Source organism: Cyclopterus lumpus, chromosome 10 (genome assembly GCF_009769545.1).
Source record: "Cyclopterus lumpus isolate fCycLum1 chromosome 10, fCycLum1.pri, whole genome shotgun sequence".
Classification (NCBI taxonomy): domain Eukaryota; kingdom Metazoa; phylum Chordata; class Actinopteri; order Perciformes; family Cyclopteridae; genus Cyclopterus; species Cyclopterus lumpus.
The window spans coordinates 24,566,132-24,581,393 of record NC_046975.1 but is presented as its reverse complement, the minus strand read 5'-3'; the positions used below and the strand labels follow the sequence as shown (position 1 = coordinate 24,581,393).

General features: G+C 45.1%; 1 protein-coding gene across 1 annotated transcript in view; it reads right to left on the bottom strand.

Moving 5' to 3' along the window:
• LOC117737252 (basic proline-rich protein-like) overlaps positions 1 to 4,317 on the bottom strand; it is a 20,640-nt gene extending 16,323 nt beyond the window's left edge. The window contains exon 1 of the mRNA XM_034543022.1: positions 4,117 to 4,317. Within this exon, the coding sequence (XP_034398913.1) occupies positions 4,117 to 4,317 (201 nt within the window). The remainder of the gene's footprint in view (positions 1 to 4,116) is intronic.
• Between the last annotated feature and the right edge of the window lie 10,945 nt (positions 4,318 to 15,262).

The window sequence follows — 15,262 nt, the reverse complement described above, 5'->3', positions numbered from 1 at the left end:
CTTCTGTAACTTCCTGTCTAGCTTCTCTAACTTCCTGTCTAGCTTCTGTAACTTCATGTCTAGCTTCTGTAACTTCCTGTCTAGCTTCTTTAACTTCCTGTCTAGCTTCTTTAACTTCCTGTCTAGCTTCTGTAACTTCATGTCTAGCTTCTTTAACTTCCCGTCTAGCTTCTGTAACTTCCCGTCTAGCTTCTTTAACTTCCTTCTAGCTTCTGTCATGAAACCAATGCAGTCTCTCCATGAAGAACTTTTCCCACCTGACATGAGACTTTAAGTGATATTTACCAACTATAGATGAGCAGTGTTTATTGTTTATTGTCCTGAAGCAGAACGTGTTCTGTTCCCTCAAACTTAAACGTAGCTTCTGTCGTATTTATAGTCGGAAACAAAGAGCTGAAGGGAAGCTGGCTTTCACCGACCCTCCCAGAACACCTTGAATGCAGCGTGAGCCTCAGCGGGATGAGGTATTGAGGCGGGGGGGGGGGGGGGGCACGAGAGGAGACTGAGGCCCCTCTGCCTGCGGCCGTGTCAGAGCCCGGGTTGGTAGTCCGATTCCCACGGGTGCTCATTAGAGAACCGCCACTCAGAAAACACACCTGCCTGCAGCCAATGAGACGCTGCCCTGCAGCCCACACAGGTCCCGCCTACACACCAACCACTAACACACACACACACACACACACATACACACACACACACACACACACACACACACATACACACACACACACACACACCTTCAGAGCCCTGAAGTGTTAATCTGGTTTATCAGCAAGGTAGAGAATAAATAAAACAATCACATCTTGGTCTCCATCGGAGAAGAGTCTTCCTCAGGTCAAGAAGCTCATCAGCTGCTTCTCAACGTTCCACGTGGACATACATGAAATACACCGTTTAACTCCAACGAGTTCTGAGAAGGAGAAACAGGTAAGGGGGGGGGACAAGGGGGGGGGGGGGGGACAAGGAGAAACTGGTCCCTGGATGTCACGTGGAGACCGATCATCTTCTGACCGACGACAGGGAGGACGAGTGGTCATCAATATATATATATTAAACACATAATAATAATAATATATATATATATATACATGTATTTATATATATGTTAAACATATATATATATATATATATATATATGTTTAATATGTTCCCTTACAGACGGTTGAGCCAACACAATCACAAGAAAACAAAGAAATCACAACAAAAAACACATTTCCATAAAAAGCACCAACAGCCGTAAACAGACGCTAATGCGTTAATGTACAATATGTAGGTTAACCTCTGCATTAATGAAAGTATGGTAATATGAGCAATAATCCAAACAGAGGTATTTATGGATTTCATGTCCGAGCTGACGAGGTTCAGTGATCCTCCATTAGACAGATGCTCGTGGATTTAATCTGAACTCTCTGACTCTTATTCTGAAAACTGAAACATTTGTTTACTGTTCGATCTTTAAAACGAGAGGACGTCCTTCAATAAAACGCCCGTTGAGTTCATAATCATCTGTAAACGTGCACCACGTTTTCCTTTTATATATATATATATATATATATATAAAAATATATTTATGTATACACAGTATATTCTCCTGGATATAGAAGACAATTATTATGTTTTCTCCTGGATATATATAAATATATATATATATATATATAAATATATATCCAGGAGAAAACATAATAATTGTCTTTTTGAAGAAAACATTTTGAACATATTGAACACAAAGACGTGCTGAGGGAAATATTTACGGCTCAGTTGCACAAAAACAATTGTATGAAACTAAATCACCAGAGATTATTGCTAAAGACGATGTTTCTGTTATTTTAATCTATTTGAATCCCTCATTAGATGAAGTTAAAGCAGCCGTCGATCTGACGATGTTCTGTTCAGACGTTCATGTTCCCCAGAGGATGAATCCTGAAGACTTCATTGATCCGTCACATTTGAGATGTTAATCGTCATGAAGTAGACATTTGTACATTAAATACTTTGGTTCGTGACTAAATATCTGCACGAGTTCAAATACGCGTCGTTCCCTCGTTGCTTTCTTGCTTCGCTCAAAATAAACTAGGAGAAGGAAACGTGAACACGAGAAGCACAAAGAAGGAAATCAAATAAAGATCTCGTTAGCGCAACACAAAGAACAACAAGAAGCAGACAAAAGAAACCTCGTTAGCTGCGTTCAATGAGCGAGGGAATAAAGAACAAATGCACCAGCAGCAATTAGTCTGTATATATATTTATATAAATATATATATATATATATATATGTTTATATAAATATATATGTGAGAAAATTCACATTTTTACTCTTGTAGTCAAGACTTCACATCATCCTGCAGTTTTCTTCTGACAGTTGCTGTATTTCTACACATGTTTTACAACTTTTCTATAAAGACAGTGTGTGTGTGTGTGTGTGTGTGTGTGTGTGTGTGTCCACCATCACAGGACGGTCCTACTGTGAAACCACAAACAGCTGCAGGGCTCGCTCAAACTTTTGCAGCCCTTCATACCTTCAGTCTGAGAACACCTGGAGCTCAGAATATATATATATATATATATATATATATATATATATATATATATATATATATATATATTCTGAGCCTCCACTGGTATCCCCTGCGTCCTGTTCAACATTAGAAGGCTTTGGGTTTAGGTCCTGCAGGTATCGTGAGCTCCAGACTTTGACAGTTAGGAAGCAGCAATGTGTCTATTTATTCAGTTTCATCTGATTTGTTCAAATAACACATACATTATATATACGTGACTCAACAACGTGACGCAACAACGTGACGCAACAACGTGACGCAACAACGTGACGCAACAACGTGACGCAACAACGTGACGCAACAACGAGACGCAACAACGAGACGCAACAACGTGACGCAACATCGTGACGCAACATCGTGACGCAACATCGTGACGCAACATCGTGACGCAACAACGTGACGCAACAACGAGACGCAACAACGAGACGCAACAACGAGACGCAACAACGTGACGCAACATCGTGACGCAACATCGTGACGCAACATCGTGACGCAACAACGTGACGCAACAACGAGACGCAACAACGAGACGCAACAACGAGACGCAACAACGTGACGCAACATCGTGACGCAACAACGTGACGCAACAACGAGACGCAACAACGAGACGCAACAACGAGACGCAACAACGAGACGCAACAACGAGACGCAACAAAGAGACGCAACAACGTGACGCAACAACGTGACGCAACAACGAGACGCAACAACGAGACGCAACAACGAGACGCAACAACGAGACGCAACAACGTGACGCAACAACGTGACGCAACAACGTGACGCAACAACGTGACGCAACATCGTGACGCAACAACGAGACGCAACATCGTGACGCAACAACGAGACGCAACAACGTGACGCAACAACGTGACGCAACAACGTGACGCAACAACGTGACGCAACAACGTGACGCAACAACGAGACGCAACAACGTGACGCAACATCGTGACGCAACATCGTGACGCAACAACGTGACGCAACATCGTGACGCAACAACGAGACGCAACAACGAGACGCAACAACGAGACGCAACAACGTGACGCAACAACGTGACGCAACAACGTGACGCAACAACGTGACGCAACAACGTGACGCAACAACGTGACGCAACATCGTGACGCAACAACGAGACGCAACAACGAGACGCAACAACGAGACGCAACAACGAGACGCAACAACGTGACGCAACAACGTGACGCAACAACGTGACGCAACAACGTGACGCAACAACGTGACGCAACAACGTGACGCAACATCGTGACGCAACAACGAGACGCAACAACGAGACGCAACAACGAGACGCAACAACGAGACGCAACAACGTGACGCAACATCGTGACGCAACAACGTGACGCAACAACGAGACGAACAACGTGACGAATAACGTGACGCAACAACGTGACGCAACAACGTGACGCAACAACGAGACGAACAACGTGACGAATAACGTGACGAACAACGTGACGCAACAACGTGACGCAACAACGTGACGCAACAACGTGACGCAACAACGTGACGCAACAACGTGACGCAACAACGAGACGCAACAACGAGACGCAACAACGGGGTCCAGCGCAGGGTCCAGCAGGGGGTCTAGAATGGGGTCCAGAACGGGGTCCAGCACAGGGTCCAGCAGGGGGTCCAGAATGGGGTCCAGCACAGGGTCCAGCAGGGGGTCCAGAATGGGGTCCAGCACAGGGTCCAGCAGGGGTCCAGAACGGGGTCCAGCACAGGGTCCAGCAGGGGGTCCAGAACGGGTCTCCATGGCAGCGGCATACGTCAGCACTTTAATCGAATTTGTGCAACTCGATGGACTAAAAAAAAGATGGTTCTCAAGGAGGAGGGGTCAGTGGAGGTAGGGATCCTCAGTGGAGATAGGGGTCCTCAAGGAAGGGGGGGTCAGTGGAGGTAGGGATCCTCAGTGGAGATAGGGGTCCTCAAGGAAGGGGGGGTCAGTGGAGGTAGGGATTCTCAGTGGAGGTAGGGGTCCTCAAGGAGGGGGGGTCAGTGGAGGTAGGGATCCTCAGTGGAGGTAGGGGTCCTCAAGGAGGGGGGGTCCTCAGTGGAGAGGGGGGTCCTCAAGGAGGGGGGGTCCTCAGTGGAGGTAGGGGTCCTCAAGGAGGGGGGTCCTCAGTGGAGAGGGGGGTCCCAAGGGAGGGGGGGTCCTCCATGAGGGGGGTGGCCTCCCTCTCATTAGAGGGGACATGTGGATCAGCGCTCGGCTGCAGGACCACACAAACACTCAGCTGAGCTAGCAGTTTCCCCCCGATCCCAGTCTTTGTGCTAAGCTAGGCTAATAATCTTTGTGCTAAGCTAGGCTAACAGAGCCCAACGGTCCGCTTCTTGTCTTTTGGTTTTAATCCGGCTCTGGTTGAGTCTCTGCAGACAGAATTAAGAGATAATCTCTTGTAATCGTGAAATCCTTCAAGTAAAACTCTGCTTTCTGTTTCTATCGCTCACACTTTACTCTTATTTAAATATGAAACAATGTATTTAAAAAACACAAAGACTTTAACTTTTAACAATGTGTCACTGAGATATAATAAACTGTGGATATGTATAATGTATTAATATATTAATATATATAAACACATCTTTGTTTTCTCATTTCTGTTAAATGTGCAACATGGATGTAGGATAAAAAAATCTGTGTTTATATACAAAACTCTTGTTCCTTAAAACTACGGATGAACTTTCCACCAAATATGACAAACAAACAAACAAACAAACAAACAAACAAACGGAGGCTTTGAAGAAGTGTCAATTTAAAGTGTAAATTAAATTAACTTTATGAGTATTTGTCTACAGTTGCAGTAAATGAAACAGGAAGATGGTTCGGCAACAACATCATTTATTAGAAATAAAACATCATTATTCATTCAATAATTCAATTATTCAATTTATTTCAGATGGGAGAATAAAACAAAATTAAAATATGTCGGGCTTCTCTTTTTATTGAGAAAATCAAACTCCATATGATTTAATGTATTTAAATGTTGTGTATGGAAAGAAGAAGCAGCTTCCTGGTGATACCCCCCCCCCCCCCCCCTGGACCTCTGACCCCGAACAAAAGAAGCATCTGGATTAATCAGCCCCCTCAGTGGGGGGGGGGGGGGGGGGTAATCCGCTGTAATCCAGCACATCACAGCGGTGTGAGGACATCGTGGGATTAAGTGAGAGCGTTAAACCGCCTCTCGCCTCTCGCTGTCCACGTGAACAACAGCGACTTAAATAAAACAACAACAACAACAACAAGCATTTGTATTTAACACGGTGACACGACAGGAAGTCAGTGTTTACAGCGTGGGGGGGGGGGCGTAATCCTGCCACAACAATACGGCTCACACAATTAAAACGTCTGTCAATGTGAGCATGAAGACCGATAGCAGCCGGCGCTCTAATCCCCGATAAACCTGCCGCCGGTAATCCTTCGTTTATATTTACTTTCCTTATTACGCAAAGTTTAACATTGTTTCTGCTTTTTCTTTCGCTCGTTTTATTTGTATTCATTTATTTTAAAGGACGGTCCGTTAAACCTTTAAATCCAGGAAACCTCTTAATGCCCGTTATTTTATTAAAATGTCACAATAATAATAATGAAAACGTGCCAATGGGATCTTTTTCTCTGCTGTTTCTCACTGTTCTCATTCTTTCCAATAAACAAACAAATATTAAAAGGGAAACGAACACTAGAAGTTTAGTTGCAGAACTAAACTTCCAGAGTTCAAAGAGAAGAGATTCTCACTTCCTGTTCTCTGATGGCGACGGTGAAACCAACGGGTCACGTGTACTTTACTTCTCATTAACAGTAAAAAAAGGAAATGCAAAGACAGATATTAGTTCATTTGTACTGTTTGGAGCTGATTGTATACGATTGATCATAAGTTGAATTGTTATGGTTTTGATCATCTCCATATACAGTCAAATATAAAGCACATTATTCCACTGGTTGTTATTCATATTTACTAATGATTAACCATTAAGGTGGAGTCGTGCCTCATATTCATGAATATCTAATTGTGTATCCATACAACGGTGTTATTGATGGACTGTTTGTTGCTTTATTGATCACGTTCACGTCTCATTGCTGGAGTTTAAAACCAAAACCAACACGATAACATCAAAAGACGTGTTTAGAGAAGCAGAAATCAAAGACGACCAGAAACGAGAAACGTTGAAGCTCATTGGACCTCGGATGGAAACGGGCAACCAAATGGACTCCCAGTTGCTCCCCTCAGACTCACAGACTCCCAGTTGCTCCCCTCAGACTCTCCCAGTTGCTCCCCTCACAGACTCCCAGTTGCTCCCCTCAGACTCCCAGTTGCTCCCCTCAGACTCACAGACTCCCAGTTGCTCCCCTCAGACTCTCCCAGTTGCTCCCCTCACAGACTCCCAGTTGCTCCCCTCAGACTCCCAGTTGTTCCCCTCAGACTCCCAGTTGCTCCCCTCAGACTCCCAGTTGCTCCCCACACAGACTCCCAGTTGCTCCCCTCAGACTCCCAGTTGCTCCCCTCAGACTCCCAGCTGCTCCCCACAGACTCCCAGTTGCTCCCCTCAGACTCACAGACTCCCAGTTGCTCCCCTCAGACTCTCCCAGTTGCTCCCCACACAGACTCCCAGTTGCTCCCCTCAGACTCCCAGTTGCTCCCCTCAGACTCCCAGTTGCTCCCCTCAGACTCCCAGTTTGCTCCCCCACACAGACTCCCAGTTGCTCCCCTCAGACTCCCAGTTGCTCCCCTCAGACTCCCAGCTGCTCCCCACAGACTCCCAGTTGCTCCCCTCAGACTCCCAGCTGCTCCCCTCACAGACTCCCAGTTGCTCCTCTCAGACTCCCAGCTGCTCCCCACAGACTCCCAGTTGCTCCCCTCACAGACTCCCAGTTGCTCCCCTCACAGACTCCCAGTTGCTCCCCTCACAGATTCCCAGTTGCTCCCCTCACAGACTCCCAGTTGCTCCCCTCAGACTCCCAGTTGGTCTTGTAGATCTTGTGGAGTTGCTCATCCAGACTCCCAGTTGGTCTTGTAGATCTTGTGGAGTTGCTCATCCAGACTCCTTCTTCGTGGAGGCTGAGTGGCGCTGCAGAGCGAGGTCGTTTCTCGCTCTTATCAACCTGAGACGAGCTCAGGGGCAGAAGCACCAGGTGAGGTGATTCACCTCGAGGTGGCGATTACCGAGAGGACTTCAACCTCACCGCGGAGACGCTTGATGGATGGAACAAACAAACTGAGACTTCAATTAAAAAATAAATGGAAATACCCCCCCCCCCCCCCTCTCTCCCACAGATTGGATTTATATTGCCGGAGTTTGTTGCCTGGTTACCTCTCATTGCACCGTTCGTTTCAAAATGTTGATTAGTTTGGAGGCAATAAATGAATCGATGGTTATGGGTTTGACTGGCCCAAATTGTTTCCGGAGGGGGAAAGAAGGGAGAACGCTGGTGTGTGGACCTGAACCGCGACGTGACCGCCATCTTAACACCATCAGTCGGGTTGTTCAAGGGCGTGGGCTTCGTAAGTGAGATGGGATTAACAATTTAGTGGGAGTCAAGGGGTCGGCCGCCATCGGAGAACATCTGACGAGCGTCGGGGAGTACGACGCTCCTCCAGGCTGCATGGACATAACCATAACCCTGCTGATATTATACACTCTGCTTCTGAAGATAACCTCTAATAAGTGCCTGTGATGAATCTTCTTCTTCTTCAACATCATGCTTCATGTGTTAAAGCTGCATTCTCTCTCCTGACCACCAGGGGGCGACTCCTCTGGTTGTATAGAAGTCTATGCTTCATGTGTTAAAGCTGCATTCTCTCTCCTGACCACCAGGGGGCGACTCCTCTGGTTGTATAGAAGTCTATGCTTCATGTGTTAAAGCTGCATTCTCTCTCCTGACGACCAGGGGGCGACTCCACTGGTTGTATAGAAGTCTATGCTTCATGTGTTAAAGTTGCATTTTCTCTCCTGACCACCAGGGGGCAACTCCTCTGGTTGTATAGAAGTCTATGCTTCATGTGTTAAAGCTGCATTCTCTCTCCTGACCACCAGGGGGCGACTCCTCTGGTTGTATAGAAGTCTATGCTTCATGTGTTAAAGCTGCATTCTCTCTCCTGACCACCAGGGGGCGACTCCTCTGGTTGTATAGAAGTCTATGCTTCATGTGTTAAAGCTGCATTCTCTCTCCTGACCACCAGGGGGCGACTCCTCTGGTTGTATAGAAGTCTATGCTTCATGTGTTAAAGCTGCATTCTCTCTCCTGACGACCAGGGGGCGACTCCACTGGTTGTATAGAAGTCTATGCTTCATGTGTTAAAGTTGCATTTTCTCTCCTGACCACCAGGGGGCGACTCCTCTGGTTGTATAGAAGTCTATGCTTCATGTGTTAAAGCTGCATTCTCTCTCCTGACCACCAGGGGGCGACTCCTCTGGTTGTATAGAAGTCTATGCTTCATGTGTTAAAGCTGCATTCTCTCTCCTGACCACCAGGGACACTAGACACTTCCTTTCTGGTCATATAAAATAAGGTATGTGGTTAAGGCAAGCTGAAGAGATTTTAACATTTAGTTATTCTTCTTGTTATTGCTTTCAAACTTCAAACATAATAAAAGTTTATTTGTGAAGATTATCTTGATGAAGAATCATAAACGTTTGACACAGAGATTATTTTCAGTGATAATCCAGAGTCACATGAAACAGTCTTATTGACATTTTGTGGAGGGAATAAAAAGTGATTATACAGTTATTTGAGTGAATATTCACCATTCTGCTGCAATCTTTTTATGCACTTTCAAGGTATTTATATATATATATATATATATATATATATATATATATATATATATAATTAAAAAGACGGATGATCGATAGATGGATGAAAGTGGAATGGAGATACTGAACATGTACTAGATGTACTAAATGTACTCTGTGTGCTGAACTGCAGAGTGAAACACATTTAAACTTCACATTTCCATTAGCTGACACTCAGTGTGAGTGTGGAGAGAATTCCCTCTTCACTTCCTACATCAGGAGGAAAAAGTCATTAAGCTGAGAGGGAATGGAAAAGAAAAGACAACTCCATCCAAACATCCTCTGCTGCGTTCATAGAGAACTGTTAATGTGTTGATATCTGATCAGAGGGTTCCTTCACTTTCATCTCACTGTGACAGATTTACAAATAACGGTGGAAAGCAGCTGTCACATATCCATGTGCTCACTATCCATGTGCTCACTATCCATGTGCTCACTATCTATGGTGCTCACTATCCATGGTGCTCACTATCCATGTGCTCACTATCCATGTGCTCACTATCCATGTGCTCACTATCTATGGTGCTCACTATCCATGGTGCTCACTATCCATGTGCTCACTATCCATGGTGCTCACTATCCATGGTGCTCACTATCCATGGTGCTCACTATCCATGTGCTCACTATCTATGTGCTCACTATCTATGGTGCTCACTATCCATGGTGCTCACTATCCATGTGCTCACTATCCATGTGCTCACTATCCATGTGCTCACTATCTATGGTGCTCACTATCTATGGTGCTCACTATCCATGTGCTCACTATCCATGGTGCTCACTATCCATGGTGCTCACTATCCATGGTGCTCACTATCCATGTGCTCACTATCCATGGTGCTCACTATCCATGTGCTCACTATCCATGTGCTCACTATCTATGGTGCTCACTATCCATGTGCTCACTATCCATGGTGCTCACTATCCATGGTGCTCACTATCCATGTGCTCACTATCCATGGTGCTCACTATCCATGTGCTCACTATCCATGTGCTCACTATCTATGGTGCTCACTATCCATGTGCTCACTATCCATGGTGCTCACTATCCATGTGCTCACTATCCATGGTGCTCACTATCCATGTGCTCACTATCTATGGTGCTCACTATCCATGTGCTCACTATCCATGGTGCTCACTATCTATGGTGCTCACTATCCATGTGCTCACTATCCATGGTGCTCACTATCCATGTGCTCACTATCGATGGTGCTCATTATCCATGTGCTCACTATCCATGGTGCTCACTATCCATGTGCTCACTATCTATGGTGCTCACTATCCATGTGCTCACTATCCATGTGCTCATTATCCATGGTGCTCACTATCCATGTGCTCACTATCGATGGTGCTCATTATCCATGTGCTCACTATCCATGTGCTCACTATCTATGGTGCTCACTATCCATGGTGCTCACTATCCATGGTGCTCACTATCCATGGTGCTCACTATCCATGGTGCTCACTATCCATGGTGCTCACTATCGATGGTGCTCACTATCCATGTGCTCACTATCCATGTGCTCACTAACCATGTGCTCACTATCCATGTGCTCACTATCCATGTGCTCACTATCTATGGTGCTCACTATCCATGGTGCTCACTATCCATGGTGCTCACTATCCATGTGCTCACTATCGATGGTGCTCACTATCCATGTGCTCACTATCCATGTGCTCACTATCCATGGTGCTCACTATCCATGGTGCTCACTATCCATGGTGCTCACTATCCATGTGCTCACTATCCATGGTGCTCACTATCCATGGTGCTCACTATCCATGGTGCTCACTATCCATGTGCTCACTATCGATGGTGCTCACTATCCATGTGCTCACTATCCATGGTGCTCACTGTCCATGTGCTCACTATCCATGTGCTCACTATCCATGTGCTCACTATCCATGTGCTCACTATCCATGTGCTCACTATCCATGTGCTCACTATCCATGGTGCTCACTATCCATGTGCTCACTATCCATGTGCTCACTATCGATGGTGCTCACTATCCATGTGCTCACTATCCATGGTGCTCACTATCCATGTGCTCACTATCGATGGTGCTCACTATCCATGTGCTCACTATCCATGGTGCTCACTGTCCATGTGCTCACTATCCATGTGCTCACTATCCATGTGCTCACTATCCATGTGCTCACTATCGATGGTGCTCACTATCCATGTGCTCACTATCCATGGTGCTCACTGTCCATGTGCTCACTATCCATGTGCTCACTATCCATGTGCTCACTATCCATGGTGCTCACTTTCAATGTGCTCACTAACCATGTGCTCACTATCCATGTGCTCACTATCCATGGTGCTCACTATCCATGGTGCTCACTATCCATGTGCTCACTATCCATGTGCTCACTATCCATGTGCTCACTATTCATGTGCTCACTATCCATGGTGCTCACTATCCATGGTGCTCACTATTCATGTGCTCACTATCCATGGTGCTCACTATCCATGTGCTCACTATCGATGGTGCTCACTATCCACGTGCTCACTATCCACGTGCTCACTATCCATGGTGCTCACTGTCCATGTGCTCACTATCGATGGTGCTCACTATCCATGTGCTCACTATCCATGGTGCTCACTGTCCATGTGCTCACTATCCATGTGCTCACTATCCATGTGCTCACTATCCATGTGCTCACTATCCATGTGCTCACTATCCATGTGCTCACTATCCATGGTGCTCACTATCCATGTGCTCACTATCGATGGTGCTCACTATCCATGTGCTCACTATCCATGTGCTCACTATCCATGTGCTCACTATCGATGGTGCTCACTATCCATGTGCTCACTATCGATGGTGCTCACTATCCATGTGCTCACTATCCATGTGCTCACTATCCATGTGCTCACTATTCATGTGCTCACTATCTATGTGCTCACTATTCATGTGCTCACTATCCATGGTGCTCACTATCCATGGTGCTCACTATCAATGTGCTCACTATCCATGTGCTCACTATCCATGTGCTCACTATTCATGTGCTCACTATCTATGGTGCTCACTATCCATGTGCTCACTATCAATGTGCTCACTATCCATGGTGCTCACTATCCATGGTGCTCACTATCCATGTGCTCACTATCCATGTGCTCACTATCAATGTGCTCACTATCCATGGTGCTCACTATCCATGTGCTCACTATTCATGTGCTCACTATCCATGGTGTTCACTATCGATGGCGCTCATTATTCATGGTGCTCACTAAATAGTCATTAAGGATTCAAGATTGAAAAAAAACACATGAAATCAGAAGATGTTTTTATCAAACACTTTGTTTTGTTATTGAATTTTTTTCACAAAAACAACGAATAAATAGATTTTTTGATATGACGTCTCATCTCGTGAGGAACGAGCCTGGAACACATTCAAATTATGGAGTTAAAAGTATAGAATAAATACCCACAATTGTACATGTATTGTTTTATGTTGGTAACGTGATATGTTCGTATTAACACCATTTACCACAACCTCTCACACTCCCTGAGGGTTCAGGGTTTGAGGCCTTAGGGGGAACAATGGGACCATATAAACTTCCTCCGTCTTGAGGCCCAAGACGGCCCATTTTTATTTTAAACTCCTCTTTTGTTGACCCTGGAAATAACGTTAACAAGTTTAATGTTAAGATTCTTTGCTAACGTTGTCGCTAAAGTCGGTTAGCTTAACTCAACGTGAACAGAAAGAATCTCAATGCGACAAATACTCGATTAAATTCAGGGTCGTGTTTCTCACTTTTAATTAAAAAAACACTGCGGTGGTCCTTTCACGTGTTAATATTAGAAATAGAGGTATATGTAACGCCTTAATTATTTTAGTCCTTCACCTGAAAGTTTTCATCATTAAAGTTTCCTTGAGACTGATTTCCTCGTCTTCATTGTGTGTTCTTCATCTATTAAAACCTTCCAGCTCCTGTGTTCTTCATCTCGCTGTCTGCTGTTAACGAGCTGTTGTTCCGTTGATGGATGTCGAGCTAATTAACAAACAGGTGTGACAGCAGACTCAGGTGCTCTCATCAACACGACAGCGGCGTCACCACTGATCCATGAAGACGAGCTCCGGAAGAAACTAAAGAGCGTCTTCTTAACGGGTAAATCTGACATTCAAAGGAATGTCATGTTGGTGGCTTTCATATCTCCATCCTTTATTATGGCTCTTTTATCTGACAGTTTCCTTTAACTTTTTACTGAATACTCTCATGCTGTTATTGTCACTTGTTTATCAGGTGATATTTACTCCACTATATAAATTATATATATCCTCCACAAAGGTTCAAGTGTCATGTGAATCCACATGCAGTTTCCAGCAATTAATCCATCAATAATTACATTAGGTCTTTCTGGAGTCATACAGCAGCTAATCAGACCTCATAATTGATTTATTGATTACTTTCCAGATCTGCCAGCTAATTAAAGTAGGATACACTTTGAATACTGACTCGGCATTATTGAGTCACAGCAGCATTTATAACTGATTGGGCAACGCCATTGAAATTAATTGATCCTCGACAAAAAACTGTTTTTTCTCCCTTAGCAGTGCGGCTAACGTTACTAGCTCTCCTCCTGTTGTTTCTCCCTTAGCGGTGCGGCTAACTTTACTAGCTCTCCTCCTGTTGTTTCTCCCTTAGCGGTGCTGCTAACTTTACTAGCTCTCCTCCTGTTGTTTCTCACTTAGCGGTGCGGCTAACTTTACTAGCTCTCCTCCTGTTGTTTCTCCCTTAGCGGTGCGGCTAACTTTACTAGCTCTCCTCCTGTTGTTTCTAACTTAGCGGTGCTGCTAACTTTACTAGCTCTCCTCTTGTTGTTTCTCCCTTTATGGTTCTGCTAACTTTACTAGCTCTCCTCTTGTTGTTTCTCCCTTAGCGGTGCTGCTAACGTTACTAGCTCTCCTCCTGTTGTTTCTCCTTTAGCGGTGCTGCTAACATTACTAGCTCTCCTACTGTTGTTTCTCCCTTGTTTCTCCTTTAGCGGTGCTGCTAACGTTACTAGCTCTCCTCCTGTTGTTTCTCCCTTAGCGGTGCTGCTAACGTTACTAGCTCTCCTCCTGTTGTTTCTCCCTTAGCGGTGCTGCTAACGTTACTAGCTCTCCTCCTGTTGTTTCTCCCTTAGCGGTGCTGCTAACGTTACTAGCTCTCCTCCTGTTGTTTCTCCCTTAGCGGTGCTGCTAACGTTACTAGCTCTCCTCCTGTTGTTTCTCCCTTGTTTCTCCCTTAGCGGTGCTGCTAACGTTACTAGCTCTCCTCCTGTTGTTTCTCCCTTAGTGATCAGAAACCAGAGGAACATCCATGATGTCCGGATCACATGTTCTACTGGATACTGGAGGAGAAAACTTGATTTACTCAGTGGATCATTAATCCGTAACGGCCCGTTACTTCCGAACAATTCATATATGAGAGGTGCATCTTACTCCCTCTCTCCAGCTGGAAGGACATTTCTAGTGTTTTATCACTTTAAATTAATAATTACAACACGAGAAGCAAAGGTGGGTTTCCAAATGAAGAGTTCTGCTGTATCTAAATGTGCCAAACCGAAGACATGAGGAATATAAAGAAAAGAGAATTAGTGCTGGCGGATGTGTGTTAATGTCTTTATTGTGAAAGCAGCTTGTGATGTTTCATGAATTGAAAGAAGCAGCAGTTCTCTGACGTGGTTTACGTCGTCGGGGGAACGAAATGAAACTTATTTCTTTTGTTTCCTTCCAGGAGCTTCAGGCCTCAGAATTCGCTTTATTATTCACACTTCTCCACCGAGAACAGCTTGGACGCATTTGTGTTAAATCTTTGCCCCCTTAAAAGATTTCGCGGGGTGGCCATGGCCGGCGGGCGCCTGACCTCCAGAATGTGGACCGGAGGGATGTCGGCGGGGCCCAGAGGATTGTGGGTAAAC